This window comes from Hippoglossus hippoglossus, chromosome 15, assembly GCF_009819705.1.
Source record: "Hippoglossus hippoglossus isolate fHipHip1 chromosome 15, fHipHip1.pri, whole genome shotgun sequence".
In the NCBI taxonomy this organism is placed as follows: domain Eukaryota; kingdom Metazoa; phylum Chordata; class Actinopteri; order Pleuronectiformes; family Pleuronectidae; genus Hippoglossus; species Hippoglossus hippoglossus.
The window spans coordinates 7,862,240-7,887,016 of NC_047165.1; the positions used below are offsets into that span (position 1 = coordinate 7,862,240).

General features: G+C 43.8%; 1 protein-coding gene across 27 annotated transcripts in view; it reads right to left on the reverse strand.

The window, feature by feature from the left end:
- The window catches only part of ank3a (ankyrin 3a), a 118,126-nt gene that overhangs the window by 67,898 nt on the left and 25,451 nt on the right, over positions 1-24,777 (reverse strand). For 18 of the 27 annotated variants that reach the window (XM_034609275.1, XM_034609257.1, XM_034609252.1 and 15 more), the window contains exon 1: positions 19,327-19,950. The exons of 1 other annotated variant lie outside the window; for it this stretch is intronic. In XM_034609275.1, coding sequence (XP_034465166.1) covers positions 19,327-19,449 — 123 coding nt within the window. In that variant the 5' untranslated portion in view covers positions 19,450-19,950. Of the gene's footprint in view, positions 1-19,326; positions 19,955-24,777 lie in introns of those variants that run through there. 8 more of the 27 variants (XM_034609254.1, XM_034609255.1, XM_034609278.1 and 5 more) reach the window with 2 other exon arrangements.

A 24,777-nucleotide genomic window follows, 5' to 3' on the forward strand; every position in this document is an offset into this window, starting at 1 on the left:
CACTCAAATAAAATCTGTAACTCGTTTTTATTATTTCTCAGTAATGTGCCTTTGTATGATTGATGTACTGTAGAATGTAATGTCAAATTATAGCTTGGATTATTAAGCAAAAGAAATATATAATTTCTTGGAAGTACTACTTTGAATCAGAACTGTGTTATGCATGTTAAATTCAAGCCTGAAAACACATATATGCTTATGTATTCAAATGGGAAAGAAAGGGCTGTGGGGCAAAAGCAATAATTGTGACTGGTTTTCACAACCATAATGTGTGAGCTCAGCCATCTGAGGGAAGCTGTAAAACATCCCACCATTCTCATTCTGGAGAGTATCCTCTGTATTTGCGGAGAAGATACAGCACATAACACACACCAGACGGAAATTTACTGCCCCCGCTGCACAGAGCCCGCTCAAGGGCACAGCTCCTCTCTGTCACCTGGGACATGAAACCGTCAGGGAGGGAGGGGATAAGGAGAGGAAGCGAAGGAGGCAGGGAGAGGAAGGGTAGAAAGCACAGAAAGAGGAGGAGAGGAGAGGAGAGGAGGGAGGGAACTTGGAAAAGGAAAATAGGTGAACCACTCAACTGGAGCAGTGAGTGGATATGTAAACCTCAGACGTCATCATGCACCACCACAATATCAGATTCATTACTGAGCTATTACTTTATCAGAAAAATCTTACTATGTAAATAAATTAAATATCTATTAAATCCACATCATTTTAAATACTACATTCCTGTTTTTTCTGGTACTAAAAAAACATTAATTACTTCCAAACTTATTATCATATGTAGTTCTACTACACATGAAGCCTCCTACTGTCTCTCCTGTGTCTGGGACCAGGGGAAATAATGCTGACCCTGACTTGGGGAGAACCTGAATGTCGCATTGGATTTCATCCAACTGACTTGTCAGCTGTTCGGGTGAAACCTACACACTAGTGCACGATGCTGGATCAATAGCTGTCCCGCCAAAAAGTCACCATAAAGACTCCAGAAGAGCAAAGAAGAGGACAAAGAAATACAGACTGGGGAAAAGAAGTGGGGGGGAGTAGGTTTGAGAAGAGAAAAGGTCAGAAGGACTGGAGAGACTAATGAGAGATAGAGGAGAGTGAGAGAAGACCTGACATGATTAGTAGATTAGTCGACTAACAAAAAATTATCCAGTTTAATATTTAGTGAATCATCATTTTCAAGGATCTTTAAAAATGTGCTCTTGTTCTGAAAAGGCCGACTTTGCTGCCTTACTTAGATAGTAACTGGAAATCTTTGGGCTGTTGTTTTAACATAAGAAGACGTCACCTTAAAGGCTTTATTCACTATATGGTCACTTTGGCTGTATGCTAGTTTATTGACCAAACAATTACAAGGTTAATCAACAAAATAATCAACAAAATAACCAATAATAAGAGAGAGAAAAGAGAATGTAAGATAGAAACAGAACAGAAAAAGAGGAGGACACAAAGTTATAGAGCAGAAGAACAGAGCTCTCAGCCAAACAGCGACAAGAGAACAAAACTACACAACATGTCAAAGTTCAGTTAAATCGAGCACAAAGTCAGAGACAAGTCAAACATCTCCTCTTCCTCCTCCTCTTCTGCTTTTCTCCTCTATAGCCTCAGTCGGACCTGCAGCAGATTCTGTTCAGCAGTCAAACACTGGACTCTGGTGGACAGTCTCCTGCATGACAAGTACTATCATCATCATGAAAACATCACAGGTCTCACATGTGTCCACATCTGGAGTATTTACTTAAGTGGAAATGCCGCTTTAGTCATGAGATCAAAACACACCCAGAAAAACTGCTGCTCCTGTTCAGATGACAATTGTCTCCACTGAAATATGGGCTGTATTCATGCTGTTAGATGTGCATCACACTGTAGAACAGAAGTGACGCCATCTCAGGTTAATGACTAAAGAGACTTAAGTCCATAAACCATCTTCAAACACCTTGTGGGTCAAAACGCCAGTTCTCCACTGATACATGATTTCTTATGAGTGAGTTTTTGATACATCACTGGAACATAAAAATGCAAATGACGAACCATGTGGATGCACTGAAATGACTTCTACCAATAATAAGAGGCAATCTTGTGTGAACAGCAGGTCACATGCATGAGCTGCAGGAGGTGGAATTAGATGTAGAGGAGAGAGGGGTACATGTGATACACACATTTTCAAATTTCAGTGAGGGCAACACGTGACAAAGAAAGAGGTCAATATGTTGAAAGGACTTTAGAGAAAAGATTAAAGCTTACTAGAATAATAAGACTAAATCTCCTAATCACAAATCTCAGCCACTTTACTTCATCGTCTTCCCATTAAACACAAAAAACTCAAACATCTAGTGAATATGTGTTAAATTGCCACTAGGGAAGATACTCTCTTTCTTTTTCAAAACATATAAACCATTTTATCAACTGCAGACGCCCATTACTACAGTGTCCCTCTATTCATGGTGGAAAAGAACTGGAGGGACTTATGTGAAAAAGCAAGAATCCACTTCTTTCACAACTTCTCTGTCTCTATCTCCCTCCTCCATCTTTCCACCATCCACCATGTTCCCCAATCATAGCCTTTTCTGCGTCTTCATGTCAGACCCCCAACCCTAACCCTCCTCGTGTGGGTCTGCACATGTGTCACAGACAGGTACAGTCTATGATGTGCCATGTACGTTTCTAAACTGCCCTAGTGTCCTTGAAAGCAACAGAGATCAACAAGTTTACCGCCTTCTACACATCCTATCTGTTGCACTGGTTTAGTGCCACAGCTGCACTACAGTAAGGGAGAGTAAACCTTGTAATAAATGTGCATCTGGCTCCACAGGGCATAGTTAAAGTCAAGTTAAAGTCAATTCTAAGTGAACTCAATTCCTCTTTTTTATCTTCTGCTATAAGTTTATTTTTCCATTCATCCTTTATTTAACCAGGAAGGTCACATTGAGATACAGTATCTCCTCTGCCAGGGAGTCCTGGTCAAGGTGGGCAGCAATGAAATAAAAAGCTTTAAATATAAATACATGCAGGGGAAGATAACACACACACACACACAAACACAAAAACGTTCAAACATACAGGTTAAAAACACAGAAAAGACATGCAGGAGTAAAAGAAGCATCAATATATCTGGGAATGCCAGCTAGGCTAGATAATTGGAGTCACTTATTAAGTCAGTTAATTTAAGATATTGTGTGTTTTTTGTGTATGGATCTGCCACAGACACACTGTACTGTATATACAGTGTGTGTGGGGGTGTGGGTGTGTCTGGCAGTGATAAATATCTCTCTGCTGAGACCCCTGCAGCAGACGGCGAGGCTCCTCTCCAGACTTTGTGGAGAAGGAAGAGGCCAAGTCTGAAAGCTTTTTGTCCACATTATCACTTCTCACTAAACCACCACAGCAGAGAGTCCCATACATTTAGGTTGATGCTCTCACATCCTGCAAACACACAGACTGTATCTAGGTTGTGACCTGGCATTCATTTGTATGGGAAGACTTGAGTGGAACAACATGAAATATCTGTATAATTGTTGTGTGTATTTTACTTCTCTGGATTTCAAACTCTAGATATACTATGTTCTGTAGTATACTGTCTCGCAAAAGAGCCAAAGAATAAAACCTGGTATTTATTGTAAAATACAGTCCGTCAGTGAGCCCAAACTAAATCTGCTGTAGATGTAATTTCTGTAGCTTCGACTCCAACATTATAATCGCTCATAAAGTTCTCTATAAAACAGAAAGAGGGCTGTTGTGTTGGCCTGTCGTCGAGCAGGCCTGAACGGAGTAGTGCTGAGTGGTGTAATGGTTTGAGCCTGATCTTTGGCAGGCGGAGAGCACCAGACGAGAGCAGGCCACGAACCATCTGTCCCCCCTGAACCCCACCCCCCCTCAGTATCCACATGGCACACACACACACACACACACACACACACACACACACACACACACACACACACACACACGCAGACAGTCACGATCATGCACATGTAAAAACCTAAACTGAACACACACAGACGTCTCAGTAAACGTGTTAAAATTGAGGGACGATATTCTAATCTTCTACCTTTGACATGAGGCCAAGTGGATCAAAGGCTCCATCCAGACAGAATAGGATGAAGAGGAAAGAGGAGGAAGGAGTGAAGCATTGTGAGGAAGCGTGAGAGTGAAAAGGTGCTTGAATTTATCCAATGTCCAACATCCTGACCGATAAAACCGCTGATCTTTCATGTATACTTCTTAAATCTCTGCTCCTCCACAAACACAGGGGTTATTACACGTTGCAGCCTCCTATACGCCGGAGTAATGGTCTCTCAGATCCTGGCGTTCCTGCTTGGCCAACAGAAGGCTATTAGGTGCTGAAGCAGCCAGCTGCCCCTCAGGCAACACAAAGTAATAGGCTGTTGAATGGGGAGGCCCAAATCCATAATAGCAGCAGCGTGGCAACAAGACAGACAGCGGCAGTGTTGAGAGTAAAGAAATTCACCCGTGTTTTGTTGCTATGAAATGGTCGTTATCCCAAAAGACAAAGCACTATACTACAACTGCAACACAGCAACACGCATTCTGAAATGTATATATTTCTTTCCAGCTGGAGGCATGACAGCAAATACTCTGCCACGTTAGTCCCTTAACAGCAATTATGATGCCCTGACCAAAGCACAACCTCAGACCCGGAGGTCATGGGAGTTTAAGGGGTCAAGCGTGGCCTGAAGGAGGATTTCATTATTTTTAAGGGGGCGGCAGGGGAATGATCATTCATTCCGTCTGTAGACAGACTGTTTTGAATAAAAACACCAGCAGATGTCAGTGCAACAATCCTCGTCACTGCACGTCAGGTGGACCCTGGGAGTCGCATCATGTGACTTTCTAAAAGGGAGACAAGAGAATTAAAAAAAGCTTTCTCTGATGTCATCTCTCCTTGTGTCGCTGGCCGGGCTTATGAGCAGCGTCTCTCTGTCAAATGTGCTGTGTTGAGACATGGGACACGGAAATCGATAGAGGGAGGGGTACAGGATGATCCAGAATGTCTCTCTCCTCCTTCTCCTCCTCCTCTCTGGGCTGATTTTCTTTCAGCGGGACACTGCAACATGAATCTGCTCCACTGGTGTTCAGTAATACAGTAACCCAGGATTTAGACCGATCCTCAGGAGGCACACAGGCTCAGGTAGATCCTTCATGAGGGATATTCGGCAAAACACTTTACAATACAACTGTAACAAGTCTCAGGTGTGGACTCTTACTTATTGTAACTTTATTTCAGACATGCAATACGAGGTTGAAAGGGAAAAGTAACCAGAACAGCAAGAAAAATCCAGCTGCCATCATTTGTAACTGTCACCCAGCAACACATCCACTCTTGTTTGTTCAAAATGTGCAAAAACTAGAGAATAAAAAGGAATAAAAAGCAGCGAGTCAGTGTTTAACCACTTTTCTGATGCATCACATTCTCAATAAGTCAAATATTTGGGTGAGAACTTGATGTGGTCTGCACATCACAGTGTAACTGTCACAGCAGGTAAAAGGCAACAAGCAGCAAATGACTGCTGGCAGTGAGGACTCAGCCTCTTGTCCCGAACGGCAGACATATATTTATTTTTATTGTGGGTGGCAGCACTTTTACTTTAGACCAGTGTTAGTGACATCCTCACGAGCCATCCCCACCCCCTCTGCATGAGGGCATGTTGGCTGACCCTCTGTGACCCCCCCGTCCATCCATCCATCACACACAGCTGACCGCTCATCTACGGTGCAGCCGTGTACGCCCTCACAACACGTTTACATACAGTAGGCAGTCTTCAACACGTATTTTGTGCAGAGCAATACACAGAGCAGGATGGGTGCACGCACGCACGCACGCACGCACGCACACACACACACACACACACACACACACACACACACACACACACACACACACACACACACACACACACACACACACTCATTTTGCCTGATATGGTGCATGTGCATGCAGCGCGCTTCAAGGTCGCAGCTGAGCAGAGAAACTAATGACCTATAATAAGACACAACCTTGACTGATGATGGGTACAGTCGGTTAGCTTGGCTAGCGCACACACACACACACACACACACACACACACACACACACACACACACACACACACACACACACACACACACACACACACACACACACACACACACACACACACACACACACACAGAACAATGATGCTGAGCTGCTTTCTTCACTGAGGTGGTTTCTCATCTGCCACACTTATAATTTGACCTAATATTTTTCAGCCGTTGTCTCATCTCTCCCTTTGTACAGAGTGTTTCTGTTTTGTTCTCCTTTGTACTCACCCCTGACCATCAGAGATTTCCGAAAAACGTGGATGGTTTTCTGTTTATTTCAGGGGACATATCTGCGACATATATCCTCCATGTTGGTTTAACCTTGTGGTAAAATTGCGTTGACATGTGTGGCTATGTTGCCACAGCAAGGGGGACACAAACATGTTATATCAGGGACAGAACCTAAAGGGTTCTCTTCACCTGATTAAGTGATATGTGTTTCCATGAGGACACTTTGAGGCCATGACGGTGTCAGCAACAACTCAAATGATCAAGTCACGTCTAAGAGCCTCCACCCCCACACTCCGCTCACCTTGAAGTGCCTCTTACATACAACATTAACATGTGGTGGGTGTAATCTACACTCACACAAACACACATGGAGAAAGGCACAGGTTCAAAGACTCAAACACACACACACACACTGCATATACACAAAGAATGTGTATAATGTTGACACTGTATTAATCTGTCCAATTGCAATCCTGCCAACACATCACAATGTGGTACGAGAGACATTTTATTCAATTCACTCTCTTTCATTTTATTTGGAAGGGGAGGGTGAGGTGAGGGGTATTCACCTGTAACATGCAACTTCACCACTAGGTGTCACTAACTTCTACACACTGAACCTTTAAAGACCTTAAAAATCAATTTGAAGTCAATACGCTCCATCTAATTTAAAAGGTCAAAAGTACAAAAGTCACGCTGACCCTGTGAAACGATGAACAAGCACTGCAGCTTTTTTTTTCTGTTGCTGTCTCCTCTGTGTCATTTCTGCTTAGTTCCAACACTTCTTCTAATTGGACGCTTCAGCAACTTGCATGTATGTAACGGCCCGACTGGCCATTTGGCTGTCAGGGTAGGAAAGGTCCCGGAAAAGTTAAAAGCGCAATGTGGGTGTCAAGATGGCTGACACACAGCTGACAGCATCCCCATTCAGCAACACACACACACACACACACACACACACACACATACACACATACACACACACACACACACACACACACACACACACACACACACACACACACACACACACACACACACACACACACTCACACACACGGTGACAGCAACCTAGTCAGCAGCAACACTAGCAACAATCTGACTCATGTTGCTGCGTCTCGTTGCATCAGATCAAACCTTCAAGCTGACAGATTGCAAAGTGTGCAATTAGACAGTAAGGACAATGTGGTGTCTACTTTTTTAAACTGTAGTGTATAACTACTTACTGTAGCATATAGTTCGGATCCATGCCAAAAGTTAAAGTTTTTTCTTTCTTGACCCATGTCAGCCATAGCTGTGAGAAAAAAACTGCAGTAACTAAAATATATGAAACCAAATCTCGATTTTCAACATTTTAAAATAGAGGAGAGAAGTTTTTGTCGCTCATTGGTAAATCTTATGCAAAAATTTCAGCAAACACCTGCTTCAACACAACTGCAATACCAACATGACACTTCACAGGAGGTGTCAATAAAGTTGTGGTAAACCTCAAAACTTGAATTCACTAACAGGAGGATTTTAGACGAACACAGAAAGGAGTCCAATCCTTGTTTGTTCTAAAATCGAGACAAAACGACAGCACACAGACGATCTGCTGTCTGTACTATTACTCACTTCCCTCCAGGTAGGAAATGGCTGGGTGGGAACATACTAGTACTATAGATATACGACGACATCTCTGAGTCGAGCTGCTTTCAAAACAACAACCAGAGAGCAAAACCGAAAATATCCAGTGTGAGATTGTCAACACAGGAACACACATCGTCATCAAGGGAGCTGGCTGAAAGATGCTGCAGGGCTGTTCTATTTCCAACGTGACGGGTGTTTGTTAAAGAGGCTGAAACCAAACAGGGTGAGAAGCACCAGAGGAGGAAGAAGAACCAGATGATGCCCAAGATCATTTACAACCTATTGGTTCAGTGATGGTGGAGAAGAATTAACAACCACATTGGGAAACAAGAGATTTCACCGTGACTCAGTTATGTCTGGGAGAGCGGGCTCATGTGTTGGTATTGACTGAGTGAGCTGAGAGATGATGAAGCAAAGATCAGGTTTTACCCTCATCATCAGTATTAACGGTCTTCATTCCTGTGTGATGTTAAACAACAGCATTTCACTGGTGACAGATCTTCCCCGATATAAATAACGTTGAATTCAGAACAGAAGAAATTCCCCTTTGCAACTTTCATGAACAACGGATTATTTTTTGGGATAAAATCAACCAATTATTTGGGTTTAGAAATTGTCAGAAAATAGAAAAGTATGTCTGTTACAATTGTGACGCTTGAACCAATGAATACTTTGCTTAACATTGAACGATTATCACAATTGTCCATCCTTCTATTCATTCATTATCCAAAGTGCCAATCTGCATATATTTGGACAAAGCTGCACCCAAAGACAGTTTCAACCTAGATCCAGTCTGTGAGGCTGATACATTTTCTGTCAATCAACAAATCGATTAACTGACTAATCATTTCAGCCGTGATAATAGGTTTTATCCATCCATCTGTTCAAAATCCCCAAAATCAGTTTATACGATTAATCATTTCCCGTGTCGACTCATTTAGTTTCGGCTTCATTGAGCATTCTTAGTCCTGCTTTACTCTTTTCACTCTTCACACCACCTCTCCTCCTCCTCCTGTGTTTGTGCCCTTGCTGTACAGTATTAGTGATGGATTTCTGGCAGGAACAGTGGGCTTGAAGGGCACCTAGAGCCAGAGCACAGCATCAATCCTGAATTACTGTTCTGCCCTATGGGGGTAAACTCATATCACAACATGTACAGATAGTTCCCCTCGTGGCACCAACCCTTTTTCTGGATATAAAGTCTGATTCAAGTCGGCATAAAATAAACATCTAGGATCTGTGAGACCAGATAAATGTCACATTCAATATAAAGATACAACAGAAAACGATCTCTTTGATAATTCTCAGACACCAATGGTCATGTAGGCGTATTCAAGCCAACCATAAATGTAATCTCACATTTTCCTGATTATACATGAACAGAGTGGAACCAGTAAGAACCAGTAAGAAGAAGTAAGGAAAATCAAAAAGAAACATGGGAAAATCCTCAGAAATGAAGCAGAAGCACAAACACAGACGTGATCTCCTGCAGCGCCTCATCCTGGGTTTTCACACATGGTACAACTTGATACTGTAATTCAGGAATCCTCTCTGATAGTAGATAGTAAACCAGGTTGTGATGTTACGTCACGATATTAATTCTCCGCTGCCTCAGTCACGTTCTGGTGACGAGAGTCTTCACGTGGATGATAAAACACACTTGCGTCCCCACAATATGCTGTGAGCGGTCACTGATAACAGAGTGCAAACATGTTGGGCAAAGCTGCTCGTGAATAATTCAGTATCAAACATTAGGCAGACAGAACGCTTTGCTACTGTTCTGGCTGTGCACACAACTGTTAGAAAAACACACGAGAACTGCAGCCAAAGACCTCACTGTGCATGTGTGTGTGTGTGTGTGCGTGTGCGTGTGTGCGTGTGCGTGTGTGCGAGGCTCTACTGTCTAAAGGTCTATTTATCCAGTGATCTGACACATAACCAGCTGAGTAGAAGAATACCAATCCCAGCTCGGAGCTACAATCAACCTTTCCCCATCAGCCGACATTATGCTGAATTACAGCGTTCTGCACAGGACCGCTTTAAACTTGTATCTCACAAGCCAGCAGATGACAAAACACATCATTTCACCTCGTGTTTTTACCGCTGACTGTACCGCGCGGTACACACAAGGCCACGCACACGCTGAAAATACAGAGTTTCCATGCTAAGATCACACTGCTACACAGACCGCAACCTTTTCACACTAAATTACCTCCTTTAAGGTGCGATGGAGTCGCTCCCCCAGGGCCCCAAGCAAAAGTACATTTGTGACAAACCGGGTTTAAGAGCCACTGTTGTCGCTGAGTCTATTAGCCGGACATTGCACGAGGTTTATTGTGCTTCAGAGTAAACATTTCAGAAGAAAATAAAAGAGAATGAACCATAACAGATTAATCCTTCACAGGGAGAAAAAGAGCAAGCGAGTTGTATTTGGAGAATGGGGGACGGCTGGACATGCAGAAGACAAAATTATTTCCCAGCACAATCAGCATGTGCAGAGAGAAAAGGTGCATCTATGTTTGGGAGTTGGGGTTTGGTAGATAGGACAGAGGGGGTGGGGTGCACATGTTCTCTAATCATGAATCCAGGCTTTTTTCTGCTCCCAAAGGGACCCTGAATATCAACCCCTCCGACCCCCCCCCCCCCCCCCCCCCCGTGCTGCTGCCACCTCCTCCTGCTGCTTCCCCCCTGTTTTACTCTCCCTCTCTCCGGCCCTTTTCTCTCCCTCCCCCCATGAGAAAGAGCTAACTATGAAGAGGTGTGATTACCATCGATCTGTCCTAACAGAGCCCATTTCCTCAGCCTCTGAGCTCCAGCCTGCATGGCGGGGGGGGGGTGCCACGGGACCAGGACCACACCGTCCCGCCCTTGCCCAGCGAAAATGTGAGAACACGAGGGTGACGTGACCTTTCACAGATATCGTGAATTTAAAGTCTGAGACATGTTTGAAATATATTTGCATTGCCGTTGTCTCCGTTGCTTTCAGAGCTGAGCTGGGACCTCGAAGCTCGTAAACGGAGCCAGACGACAAAAGTGATGATCTCTTGATTTCAGTTATCGCTGCACATGATGGTGGCGTGGCAGGTGGTTAAGTGGAGGACAGGGAACCGGCGTGGTGGTTGAGGCGAGCAAAAAGAAAGTAATTATCAAGCCATACAAGCATCAGTCCCATGGGTCAACAGAGTGGTGTGTGTGTGTGTGTGTGTGCGTGCGTGCGTGCATGTATGTGTGAGGGAAGGGGGGGGGGGGGGGGGTAGCATCATTTCAATAGGATAAGCTTTATCTGTGAGTGGATGACTAGCACCTGCCACATTTGCATTAATGCACACACACACACACACACACACACACACACACACACACACACACACACACACACACACACACACACACACACACACACACACACACACACACACACACACGCACACACATGGCTGCTTCAGTCAACACGTCCTTTTCCTTGGCCACCATGAAAGGTGCTCTATGAATCAAGGTTATTATTACTAACATTATTATTATTATTATTACTGATCGTTCACCGGCCAACTCTGTGAACGTGTTTGAATGGAGCGCCGACATCTTCCTCTGCCGTCTTTCATACACCAGCTGCGCCTCTCGTCCACTTCTCTATTCTTATCTCTCTTTTCTCTTATTCCCTTTTTCCACTCCAACAGATCCTCTTCTCTTCTTCTCTCTGGAACTCCTCCACACCTGCCCACTGCCTCTTGACCTTTCTTTTCTCTCCCTCTCCGTCCATGCCTCATCAAGTCCGCCGCTTCGTCTCCTGCTCTTTCTTTCCCACTATTCCGTCTCTGTGCCCCCCCCCCCCACCCCTTACATACCATTCAGCCCTGTAATCACATCATTAAGCAGCATTACTGTATCTGTAACTACGCGCGAATAATCTCACGGTGAACTGCGCTCGCTCCTTTTTCGGTCTCACCCTTGAACATCAGAGGTGAGGTTGTCCCGTTTAAATGAGATGAATGGATGACTGATGGAGAGGTGAGAGGTAACTCTGTGGCAGACTTGTTCCGAGGGGGAGGTCCCTGCACTCCGGTTTAACCTGGTGTTTTTAGAGATGTCCCTGCTCCAGTGAATCTTACTATCTGCTCTTGTGGTTGATTTATGTGTTTGCATCCAACTTCAGGTATAATGCTGCATCTTCCTTCTTCTTCTCAGATAATATGGCCAACTGCAGAAAAGCCATATCCTGCCCGGGAGGACTTTTAAACCTCCGTTACTGAGCAGGATTGTAGATTCATTCATCCGATGCAAACAAAATTAATGAAACACTTTATCGCATTAATGTACCGTTCATTTGTAAAGCAGAACAAATACACCACAAGCCCAGGTTGTATATATTAACACGCTTATTATATTCTCTGAGCCCATGGCCACAGGCTGCATTACATTGTTTCTGTGCGTTTGTTGCAGCTAATAATTATTTCCATAACTGATGAATCTGCTTATCGCTTCCATGATAAATCAACGGGTCCATAAAATGTCAAATAACAGTAAATCCTAATCCCAAAACGATGCCAGTTCACTGTTTGTTTTGTCCAAGGAAACATAAAACAAGACACGTAAAAATATTCAGACTGGTGTCACATAAAACAAGGAAAAGCAGGAAAGGCAAAAAAAACTGCCATACCGCAAGTTTTATAGTTAATCTGTCAAATAATTTCGGCTCTTGATCCACTGACGGTGTCACTAAACCCCCAATAATTCTCTACAGGTGCAAGTTTAGCCGACCAAATAACAAATGTGAATTTAACACAGGTAAAACTCCACATTCTTACATGTTTTGTGTGGGAATATGTGATTTTCACACAGAAACTGATAGATATCACACGCAAAGACAAAAATTTGAAAGGATTTTTTCATCAATCTCCATATTTTACGATTTTCTGTCCGACTGAAGGACTTAACGCTCCTTAACCTTATGGATTCATATAAATCTCCCATGTCTTCTTATACATGCTAACAACCCTCTGAGTTGTAAGGAAGTGAGAACCTCCGTTTGTGTGTCATTCTTACTCATTTAAATGGATCCAGCAATGAGCCCTGAGATTATGTAGAACTTTAATCTTTATATATGTGTCATGTGGAATAACATAAGTAGTCCAACATACAGTAGGGCACTACTTCAGAGAGAGCGAGCGGGAGGAGGAGGAGGAGGGAGGGTGCACATGGATTGGAGGAACGGCGAGAAAGACGCCACTCACCTTCAAATGACCTTTAGGCTTACGATCATGCTCTCTCTCTCTCTCTCGCTCTCTCTCTCTCTCTCTGACTGACTCTCTAATTCTCTACATTTCTTCTTATCTCTCACTTGCTCCTCTCTGTCACACACATGCTCTCTCTCTCTCTCTCTCCATCTATTAGTCCTCATCCTTTCCTCTCTCGTTCTCTGCCCCTCCCTCTCGCTGCTTTTCTCTCTCCGACTCTTCGGTGCAAACACACACTTCATCAAGCGCCCGTATAAAAAGACAGACAACGTTATAATATAGTCTTGAACACAACTTAAATAACCTGATTGCAGATGTCAGATCTTCTCAACCGGGAACCACGACTAGACAACATGGATTTTTCTCCCCAGTGGTAGGACAAACAAATCCCCTCTTGCACTGGTTTCCAGTTACGAAGGCTCCATAAGAAATACCATCACCACAAACACACACACACACACACACACACACACACACACACACACACACACACACACACACACACGAGCACACGCCATCCCCCAGCAGTACTCTCAGTAAGGACCCTCAAAGTGGTGGATCAATAATTAGAACAATCCTTATTACACGCTCTCATTTCCCCTTAGAGACTGAAGCTAATCTAGAACAATAGCAGCATACAGTAGAGCATGTCGCCCATTGGAGCATCCTGCACGTTTGCGGCCATGTGAAATACAAGTGTGCGGATTAAAGACTGACTGATTAACTTGTAGTGTGTTTAAGTGGATAGAACGATTGGATTGACATTCAACGAAATCTAATTTGATCTGTAGATCTCTGACCTGATTTCACTTAGTGCAGCGGATCTGAGTTTGTCTTAGACTATAACATGGCAACAATATTAAATAATAATATTAGAAAGACAATCACAGATCAGAAAAGCTTTTTAAATGGGAGAGTGATGCATTATGGGATATTTGTAACCTTTAAGTTGTAATACTTTAGATTTCACTCCTGGTTAAACTCCAATCGGTGATATCTTAAGCTTTTATTGTGAAACAAGTAGGAAATATTTAATTTGCTTTAGCAGGAATTAAGTGATTAACAATTTAGCACCACTAAAGATTAGACATGAGACAAAAATAAATAACAGAGATATAGTGGTGTAATATAATTCTGATATGGTGTAAAGAGAGTGAACATTTAACTGTGAGATCAATGAGATTAAATTGTGGTGGATTAAACTCCACATTGTTTTCTCGTGAATCCCTTTTGCTTAGGTAAGCAATCCAGCGTGTGAGAGATGGACTCCAGCTAAAACTATATGGAGCGGTAATTACTGAATGTTAATACTTTGAATGACCAGTGCGGTAGCAATGCAGACCATAATAGTCCGGTGACCATGTGAGCACAGCAGTGCACAGTTTTGCTCGCTCTAATCATTCCTCCTGTTCATACTATTAACTGATCCATTCCTACGATGACAGTGATGAAGGACAAAATCCTCAACCCTCAGTTTGCTCTACATCTGATTCTGGAGCTATAGTGTATGTGCTGCTGTATGTGTGTGTGTGTGTGTGTGTATATGTGCTCATACACATGCAAAGTTTTACTATGACTGCAACAACTGCTTTTTAGTTCAATTTACACACATCACACTCCCCATGTTCATAAAAAATACAATATACTCGACATCAATTGTCATTTCAATAAACAGACGCTTGGCAGGCTCCGCAAACTCACTCCTGCCAGCCGTCCTGGCGGTGGCCATCTTGATGGTGAAAACATTTTGTAATAATGGGAGGGGTTCCCAATGCCAATGCAATTAACTGAAGCATGCATGAGCGCTGAATTCATTAACCTCCATCATTTATGGGCTGGTGGGGAGGGGAGGAGGTGAAGGAAGGAGTAGATGGGGGGGGGGGGGGGGGAGAAGGAGAAGGGAAGCGACACACGTGCCGGCTTTGTTTCAGCCAGGCCAGAAAGTGGAGTGGAGAGAGATAGTGAGCGAGTAAAATGAGACAGAGAGCAAAAGAAATAAAGAAAAATGAGAGATAAAGCTATTACATTATGCAGTGATATTATGTATCGTCCCTTCATGCTTCCCTAAAGCCTGATGAGTCTTTTCCCCCACGGTTTATTTTTCCTCTCAGGGCCAGGCAGACTCTTGCCTTGCCACTGTTGCCATGGGCTTGCTCTGAAGGCAGCCAGGCTGACATCCAAATTCAACACTCCCCATCGCCTTCCAGCAGTCTGCTCAGATTCACCACTGAGATCCGGTTTCAGACTAACTCCCCAACAATGGTGACGAATGATGACGACATTCACTTCTGATGATCGGAACATGCCAGTGATCTTTGGAATTTTGCAATTTTGTAAATTTCTCTTTTCATTAGGCTTCCAGTAAATAAAGTTGGACGATGCATCTCCACTTTTATTAGAAATTAAGTCATAATATCATTGAGTCTGTGCAGTAGCAGCAGGGAGTGGAGCCCCTGTGCCTCCGATGTCAATATTTTTTTTAAGAACATACACTGGTGTAATAAGAACTATCTAGAATAAAAGACACCATCTTTGAGAAAACATTTTGGACGTGTACTTCGAATGAGGAGGCAGAGTTTATGTCCTATATTGCATCGAGCTTCCAGGGCCGACTGAGCCGCTTTAGCTTCATGTTTGAGAAGCTGACATTTCATACATCCTCATATACAGTCTATGGTTTAGATAATGACACAATAATTGGACGTAGTTTAGAAACACCGGCAAACAGGCGCAGACATTCCTTAGAAGATAAAAACACGATCAGATTATAGCGTAGAGAGAATCCAGCTCATGGCCCATATAAGCCCTGTGAGAGACACAATAGGTACAGTACCAAGCGTATTCTGTGTACCGGAACAGTGCGTAAAATTGGGACACAGCAGAAGGAAACCTATGCTTTGCTTAGCTTTCCCTCTCCCTCAGGGAATCCATTGGGGGCTCCTGGCTCTAGATAAAGTCATTAGAAGTAAAGCAGCTTGGAGAATTTATGTAACAGTATAACAGGGGTTTCCCGTTCAGATGCCCACTGTTGCTACTGAGTTTACACTTGTCACAGACTTTTTTATTCATCACAAGCTCTCAGGAAAATGATTCCACGCAAAAACATTTTAAAGAAAAACAAAGATGCACAGAGACGTGGTTTCTTCTCTCTACCTCGTCCTCAGAGCCTCAGGTGGACATCCTGGGATTCCCAAGGTACTAAAGTTAGGAACTTTATTTTATTCAGTGCTGCTTTCCTCACACACACACACACACACACACACACACACACACACACACACACACACACACACACACACACACACACACACACACACACACACACACACACACACACACACACACACACACACACACACAGTAAGCCAAGTTGTTTGGCATCTGGCAGGGATCCCTCCCCAGACACCCTGGACTCCATTAGACCAACACTGAAGTGAGTGGCGTCTGATAAAAGCAGCATCTACACCCTCACATGCGCTTTTTTGTTCTCATTCTGCATTTTGATAGTCAGTTACTCAGGCTGTGTTCAATACAGTGTATTATATCTACTCTCTAGTATTTTACTGGAGTCCATGTAGAGATTCCCACAGTGGAACATACCAAGAAATGTCCCTGGTTTGTCCACCTAACTTTCTATGCGACTATACAGGTCTGTGATGGATGACAAGACCAGAAATCCCCATGTTTATTAACACTAAACTATACAGAAGTTAGAGAGAATTGAATGTGAGAATGAGGGAGTGATTCTGGACACAGCCTGTGTTTCGTGGAACTGCACATTTCATATAACAAGATGGGAAATTGCAATTTAAATAAAACACGAGACTGGAATATGCAGACTGACACATCCTTCAATAAATTAACTTCTACTACTACTACACTACCTTAAACTAAATATGGGTTTGCTGCATTTCGACCTGCTTGGTGACTAATACAAATGAATACACCAATGGGAAGGCAGCACTCTGCCTTTACAAGTGTTCTCTACATAGTTATACACTCGCTTTACCTAAATATAGCGTGTAGCTCTCTGACAGGAGTGACTCAAAGCAGTTTGATGCACAGTTTGCAACAAGACGAACAAATGGGTTTACAACAGGAGCAACAAAGCTTAAGAGTTTGAGGTAGAAAGAAAACACTAATGACAAACTGGTGATACAACTTTAACATTATTTGGGCTCCAAAGGATTTTCACACATGGAGACACGTTGAATGTCAAACGTTCACATTTCTGTTTTCCTATTCTGCAAATCTTTCATAGAGTCTCTGTCATTCTCTGTTGCCGCCTGTGACTGAAATATTCGACTTATCTCTCTCTTGTGTGTGTGTTTTATTCACACGTGTCTGTGTGTTTCCATGTGTTGTTGGACACTGTGAAAGTTGGAAGGCCACCAGCAGGGGTAAGCATTGCGTGATCAAGGTCGGCCAAAGAATAAAACCACAGGAGTGAACACAGGAGAGAACCTGGTGTGTTGAGAAACACATTTGTGGCTCATCTGTGAGGGTGTGTGAGTGAGAATGACCCACAGCGACGGTCTACGGTTCAAATCTCTCAAGTAAATATGACAAAGACCCAGAAAAAAAAGGGGACAGAAATAGTGAGCAAGACAGAGGAGGGAGAGAATGGTAGATTGGTGTGAGGACAGAGGGAAGGACGGAGAAGAGAAAGCTTATTATTCTTTGGATGGCACTGTGCACAATCCAGTCAATACAGCAGCTCTCCTGTCTTCTCCTCTCCTCTCATCATCCCCTGTTCTCGTCTATGAAACACGAGCCATCATGAGGACTATAAAACCTCCTATACTGATCAATATCTCAGACACATCATTCTCATACACAGAAGCACAGGAAAGATAAAGGTAATGCGCACCCACAGGCATGTTCACAGACTTTAAACTATCCTCTTTGCGTTATTTATTTTTTGGTTTACAAAGGATTAGGCCATGAGAGCTTTATTTATGTTTAGGCTAAGGTCAAATAACATTGCCAGCAGCATAATTCAAAACCCGGCACCCATGGGCGCAAAGTACAGTAAATGTCACTGTTATTGACTCACGGTCAGAACACACCACATTCAATGTGTAGATTGCCGACAGTTCAGACTGTTGATGTAGATGACAAGTTAACCTTTCTCAAAATTCCTGTTTCTATCAGAGGTAGCTGATCGTTTTTATACCTTGTGGCTCCTTTTCACTATTTTGCCTGAGTTTCTCCCTCTGGTTTGTCCAAAGTAAAGAGCTGACATGTAAGAGAGGAAGAGGAGCAGGGAGGGAGACCCACGTGCACTTCAGTTCCTCCTCCATCATATGAAAAGCTCTGTCATCAATAAATCAGTCGTGTATGCATTATACATGGCTGTCTGTGCATCCAAGCACACGCACACACACAGATATAAACCCACTGAACTACACACACACACATTTCCCCCCCAAAAAGTAAAAGGAGTGTGAGATGAGTTTTGGGGGTTTTGTGCATTTTAAACTGTGTATAAACAAATATGACCTCACAGTTTACACAACTCCCAGCCCGCGTCTAATTTGAAAGGAAGCCCACAACACGGTTGCACAGATCGTACTCCTTGCAGAACAACTGACCAACTCTTTGCTCACTGACACAGGGAACGATACGCAGATGTTTAAGGAAGCCCTGAGTGACGTAGTTTTGCTCAAGAATCGAGAAACGTTCAAAGAGTCACAGGCAGGAAAACAAAACGCTCCATGTGTCCTTCTGTACAGCGTTCACGTCTAGAGGCAGCTCGCTGGGATCATCAGGCACAAACAGGTGAAGTTATGTTACACTCTCAGCTATCGTGTAAAAAAAAAAGACACACACAAGCATATGCACACACTTCACATGCACAATAAACACACCAGCGCAACATCATCACACACGCACACATTTAGTCCACAAGGTTAAAGATGCTGCATGTCTTGAGTCTCCACGTGCACATGAATATGAGCATGTACATGATGTGAGGAGGAAATCTCCAGACCAAGTTGATGTTGCTGGTCAAGAGGAGATGTAGAGACCCACACACACACAAACTCACACACTCACACACACACGCACACTCAGTCATGCTCGATTGATGCTAGCGGAGCAGATGAAGCCACCAGCCAAGCCAGCCAGTCCTCGTTACCTTCCTCTTTTGTTCCCGGGACGCTGCTCTCCTGCTCTTCCTCCGCTTCTCCTTCTCGTCCTCTAATGCATTCACATCCACTTCCCCCCGATTCTTCTTCAATTGGGAGGCCGCGTGAGCCATGATAGGTAAAAAAATTGAAGAGGCACCACACACCACACACGCGTGCCTCACCTGAAATCCTAGAGAAGTTCAGAGGCTATTGACAAAACCAGGATCTCAGAGGAAAAAATGGGGTAGAAAAGGAAAGGGGGGGAAAGGGAAGAAAAATGCCCTCCTTGAAAAGGAGAATGGAGAAGAGTAGGGTTTCTCTTTTGATGTATATCCTGTGTGTCCTTTCTTTTGGTTGTTCCTTTGGTCTGATATGCCCTTTCTCTTTCTCGTTCTCTCTTTTTCTTCTTCTTCTTCTTCTTCTTCTAAAGTGATGAAAATATGGGAGAGAGGAGGAAGCAGCTTCTCCTCATCTCCTCGTCGTCCTCATCCTCCTCCTCGTGTGTCATCCGCTGGCAGTGTGAGAGGAGCGCGTCCAGGAGAGGTGAGGACAAACCGGATGGAGAGAGGAAAGAGACACGAGCATCACCAGTACAGAGGTGGAGGGAGGAGAGAGAGAGAGAGAGAGGAGGGAGAGAGAATGGAGATGGAGGGAGGGAGGGCGGGTGCGAGAGGAACGGTTACCATGGCAACCACGCTCTGTTTCTGGTCTGTCCTCTTAAATGTTTCTCTTTCCCCCTCCTCCTCCTCCTCCTCTCGGGTCCTCACCTGGTGCTCCACCGTGCAGTTGTGTGTGTGTGTGTGTTTGCTCGTGCACGTGTGTGAGATACGGTGTAAAAAAGATTAATTGTGTGTTAGAGCGTGCGAGTGCATGAATGAATGAAGCAAAGGCACCGGGGGTAAGAATAGGAAAGGAAATGGTGAGTGGAAGAAACAGCAGTGTGTGTGTGTGTGTGTGTGTGTGTGTGTGTGTGTGTGTGTGTGTGTGTGTGTGTGTGTGTGTGTGTGTGTGTGTGTGCTTGCGTGCGTGCGTGCGTGTGAGTGTGTGTCTGGGAGAGAGATTGTATACCCCCCACCTGGCTATCACACACACACACATTACCAGATGGAGGTGGCCAAGTGTGGGGATGGAAATGGTGATGAAGAGAACATGTAAAGGACACGGGTGAAGGGAAAGAGGGAGGGAGCATAGTGCACTAACTTTACAAACACACACACACACACACACACACACACACACACACACACACACACACACACACACACACACCAGCATAATTGACTAATGCCATTTAATTGCTTAATTGTAACTGCGACAATGTACTTGACTTTTTCATGTAATGCTCATACCAGAGAATGAATGAATGAATGAATGAATGAATGGCAAACTACCCCCCCCCCCAAAAAAAATATAGAGTGAATTAAATATATAAAAACGTATTAATGATTCATCAAACGACTGCACAAATAAAAGAATCTCAGTTCAGAAATGTCCGAGTTCCTGGTCGTGTGCCTCTCTAACCTCAGTGTGCTCCTCCCACCATCTGGGTTCACTGACACCATGATGGGGAGGTCAAACAGGACCAGGGGAGCTTTTGTTTCTCCAAATCACTCAGGTCTTTGTTGAAAACAGAGGAACAGAGGAGGAGGAGGAGAAAGAGGAGGGAGAGACATGAATAAAGAAAGATTTACACAGAATGGGCGAGAGAGAGAGAGGGACACAACAAAAGATCCTGTTTGATTTTCTGTGGCTGAGGAGCGGAGGAAAGCGATGAAGAGGAGGAGGTGAAAAAACACCAGACGTCTTATTTTGGGACGTCCTTCACATCGACCACGTCTGACATGGCAGCGGGAGACAGACGTGAGCACGCAGCGGCCATCTTTGTGTGTCTTTGCCTGCCTGCTTGTCAGAGGCACCTATGAGCCCCGGCCGGGTCCTGTTGATACCGAGAGGCTGCCTCGCCACATGCCTGTCGGCTTTCGACAGGATCTACTGTATCTGTGGTCACGCCTTAAACTGTACACACAACCAAATGGAAACCATATGGTGAAAAGCCGAGAACAAGCGAGTGGATGATCGAGCACTGCTGCTGGAGAGAGAGGAGAACAACCCTCCAGGGAGAGATGACAGGTTTAGCCAGTGGACACCAGCCATGTAACAATACGAGCGTGAAATTCTCTTTTATCCACCTCAAATATATTCATCCCCTCCGCTTCATCTTTCTTTCTTTTCAACCACAAACCCCAACACGAGGGGGGGGATGATGCTGACTTATAGCCCCCATCATGCATCAGGGGGTGTCACATTATGCCAAATTATCGTGCGGTTGCTAGGCGAGGGCCAATGGGGTGGCTTTGGGGAGGACAGGATGGATGGATAAGGAGCGTGGAGGTAAGAGGGATTGGGAAGGGAGGGAGCAGGGGGGGGGTGGGTGCATGTGCATGTGGAAGCATGGCGAGGACGGGGGATATGTGCACATGATAAACAAACCGCTATCATCAGAAAAAAAAAAAGAATAAACCCTTTGTCCGAGGAGAGATGCGAAGAGGAATCACGATGAATGAAGAGGAGCAGAATGTTTTAAGAGGGATACAAATACTGCAAAGCAAATATATATAAACCTACTACAATAATGAACAAGCGTTTAGTCGCTGCCAGTTCTAATGCCTTTTTAACAATTCATTAAGTGACTGAAAATAATCCATTCACACGTTGATAGCCAAGAGACCCCCCCCCCCCCCCATAGCCGTAGTAAGAGCCACTGCCAAGGTGGCCTATATTTCAAACAGCGTTTTACAAGCAAGGAAAAATAAAGACGACTACAACAGAGCAGAGTTGGCCGGTGGCCGCTGAACTCTATAGAAGTGGATGAATATTGGACGTTTTCCACTGTTTTTCAGGCACTTTGCCACAAGTTACAATAAACACACACCCTGGGACGATAAACCACACACACACACAATGAAGAATGTGTACTATACTACTATTAATGTACCTACCACTACTAAACATGAGTGGTATTATTAGAGCTGAATAGAGAGTTAATTTACAACTATATTGACAATCAATTAATTGGTTTTATTTCATTTAAAGCAAATAATGAGTATATTTGGGTTTTGATGAATTTGTTTCTGAAACCAATCAATTTATAGAGAATTTAATCGATAAAGCATTTCAAATCCATAAAGAAAATAGTTAAAATAAATAGAAGAAATCATGTTACAGTGAATCTATCTTTGGTCTTTTAGGAATATACATATTAAAGTTAAGCATTGAAAGTACAAGGTCAGAAGGGAAACTTTCTCAATCCTCATATGTCTTTTAAAAGCCCCCGAGACGATGTTACTGGGCTCAGTTTCTTCACTGTTATGAGCTGCGTTGTCCTGACTCTGTGTGACCCGCTGCTGCAACTCCCGTGGGTGCAACACGACCAATCGCGGCATCAGTGTCATTGGCCCTTTTGACCTCTGTGGCCACAACAGTTTGTCCCTGTACACCAACAAAAACAAAAAGGGCCAAGCTAAGACAGCATCTGGAGGATGTGAGCTGGACAGGTCACTGTGAGGTTACAGAAGATTACCAGCACAGCCGAGCTCTGAATTGAACTGCCCTGTTACTGTCCTGTCCACGTTATTCATCATCACCTGAATACTGCTTCCTTTTTGCAGCCTTGTATAGATTATTAACTCACATGCACGAGCACAGTCCCCGTGCTGCAGGAATTGTCACAAACTGTAAATCGTGTGTCGTCATGTCTAACATCTGATCTCAGGTTCAGAATAAAGGAAGGAAAAGAAAAGCAGCTTGTCAGTCCAGCGTAACTGAATCATTCTCTGTACTCTGCTACCCTCCAGTGGTCCACAGCATCAACTGTCCCATATGTCCTGGGAGCACAGCAGGATATCATGTAAATATAGGTCTTGGATAATACAATTAAATCAGTGTTTGTAATTAGAAACATAAGCAAAGCAACGCGTATTTGTCAATTTATGCCAAATTGTCATTGAATAACATCAAAGCCAGGTTTGAATTCAGGCAACATGACCTCAAAAGCGAACATGTTGATCTGGTATGAGTAATACATGAATGGATTTCACATGCTTTTATGAATTTCACCTCTTTTAAAGGTTCCCAATTTCAAATATTTAACATTTTTCCTCTCTTTCTAAAACGTTCACATTCTAAACACCAGATCTCGAACCAAAGTTAGATCCAATATATAGAAAATAAAAAACTTAGCTACAAGGCCAGGGTCTACCTGTCAGTGATATATATTCTTTATACAACATAAATCTCTCTGCTAATCCCAGAGTGTGAAGAAATCTTCGTCTGCTCTGACTGGTCTGGAAACGCCTCGAGGAAGAACGAAGAGGAATATGAAAGGTGCAGGGTCAAATGGCAAAGTGGAGCGACTGACAGGAAATGATCCACCCACACAGAAACCCCTCCTACGCCACCTACACTTAGCCCGAGGCCTAACGCATCAATATGGGGGGGGATGTGGTGAGAAGAGGAGGTGATGGGGGTTGAAATATGGATTTGAGATTTGCAATATATCAGAGATCCAATGAAATATCTGGAAAATTGGTTGTGGACATTTTTCAGTTTGTCTTTCACTTATCAACAATGCAGCAGGAGATGCTCTGAGTCAGATGTGTTCAGAACAACAAGAACCTTTTCAGGATATTCAGGTGATTGTTTGGAGGAGGCAGGAGACAGGACTTGATAAATGACGCTGCAGGAATCATGTGCTTTTGTTTACAGCACGTCGACACCAGCGTCGTCCCTTATCGCCAAAAGCTCTCGAATCCCTTTGTCGTTCCGCGTTGACAAGTGCATGCCACCTCTTTTTCATCCTGAGGTATTTGGATTCTTTCAAATTTCTTTCATTTTTCATCTGTCATGTGTTAGAATAATCAACACACACCCTTTTCTAAATGTGAATTTATGGGATTTTGCTGCCTTTTTTCTCACATGGGCGCTCACTCTGCCATTTTCCAGAGAATGTGCGGATCCACTGATACGAACATTGGCGTCCTCACATTTGGCCCCTTTGGGAAATTTCAGGCTAGTGTCCACACTTCAGAGCACGTCTGAACACCGCTTTAGACATTGTTTGGTGTTCGAAGATGTTTGCAGACTGGTTATTAAGGCCGAAGCTTCAATATCATGGTGGTTGTTTCTTTTCAGTGTTTCTCGTGTCCACTCCGGCTCAACCAGTCATGAAACAGTGTCTCACTCTCACACAGATCTCTCTCCCACACCCTGTATTCTACCTATCCCCCTTTTTCCTTTACTCCATCCTCATAATGATTTGAATGACTCCCTTCCAGACAAAGCATAATGTACCCTGAGACATGCGCTTTGGCTTTAACCCACTTAGCCACCAGTAACCTACCTAAATGTGTGTCACGACCGAGCACTCCCTTTCAAACCAGAACAAAATGTCCTTCCATGGT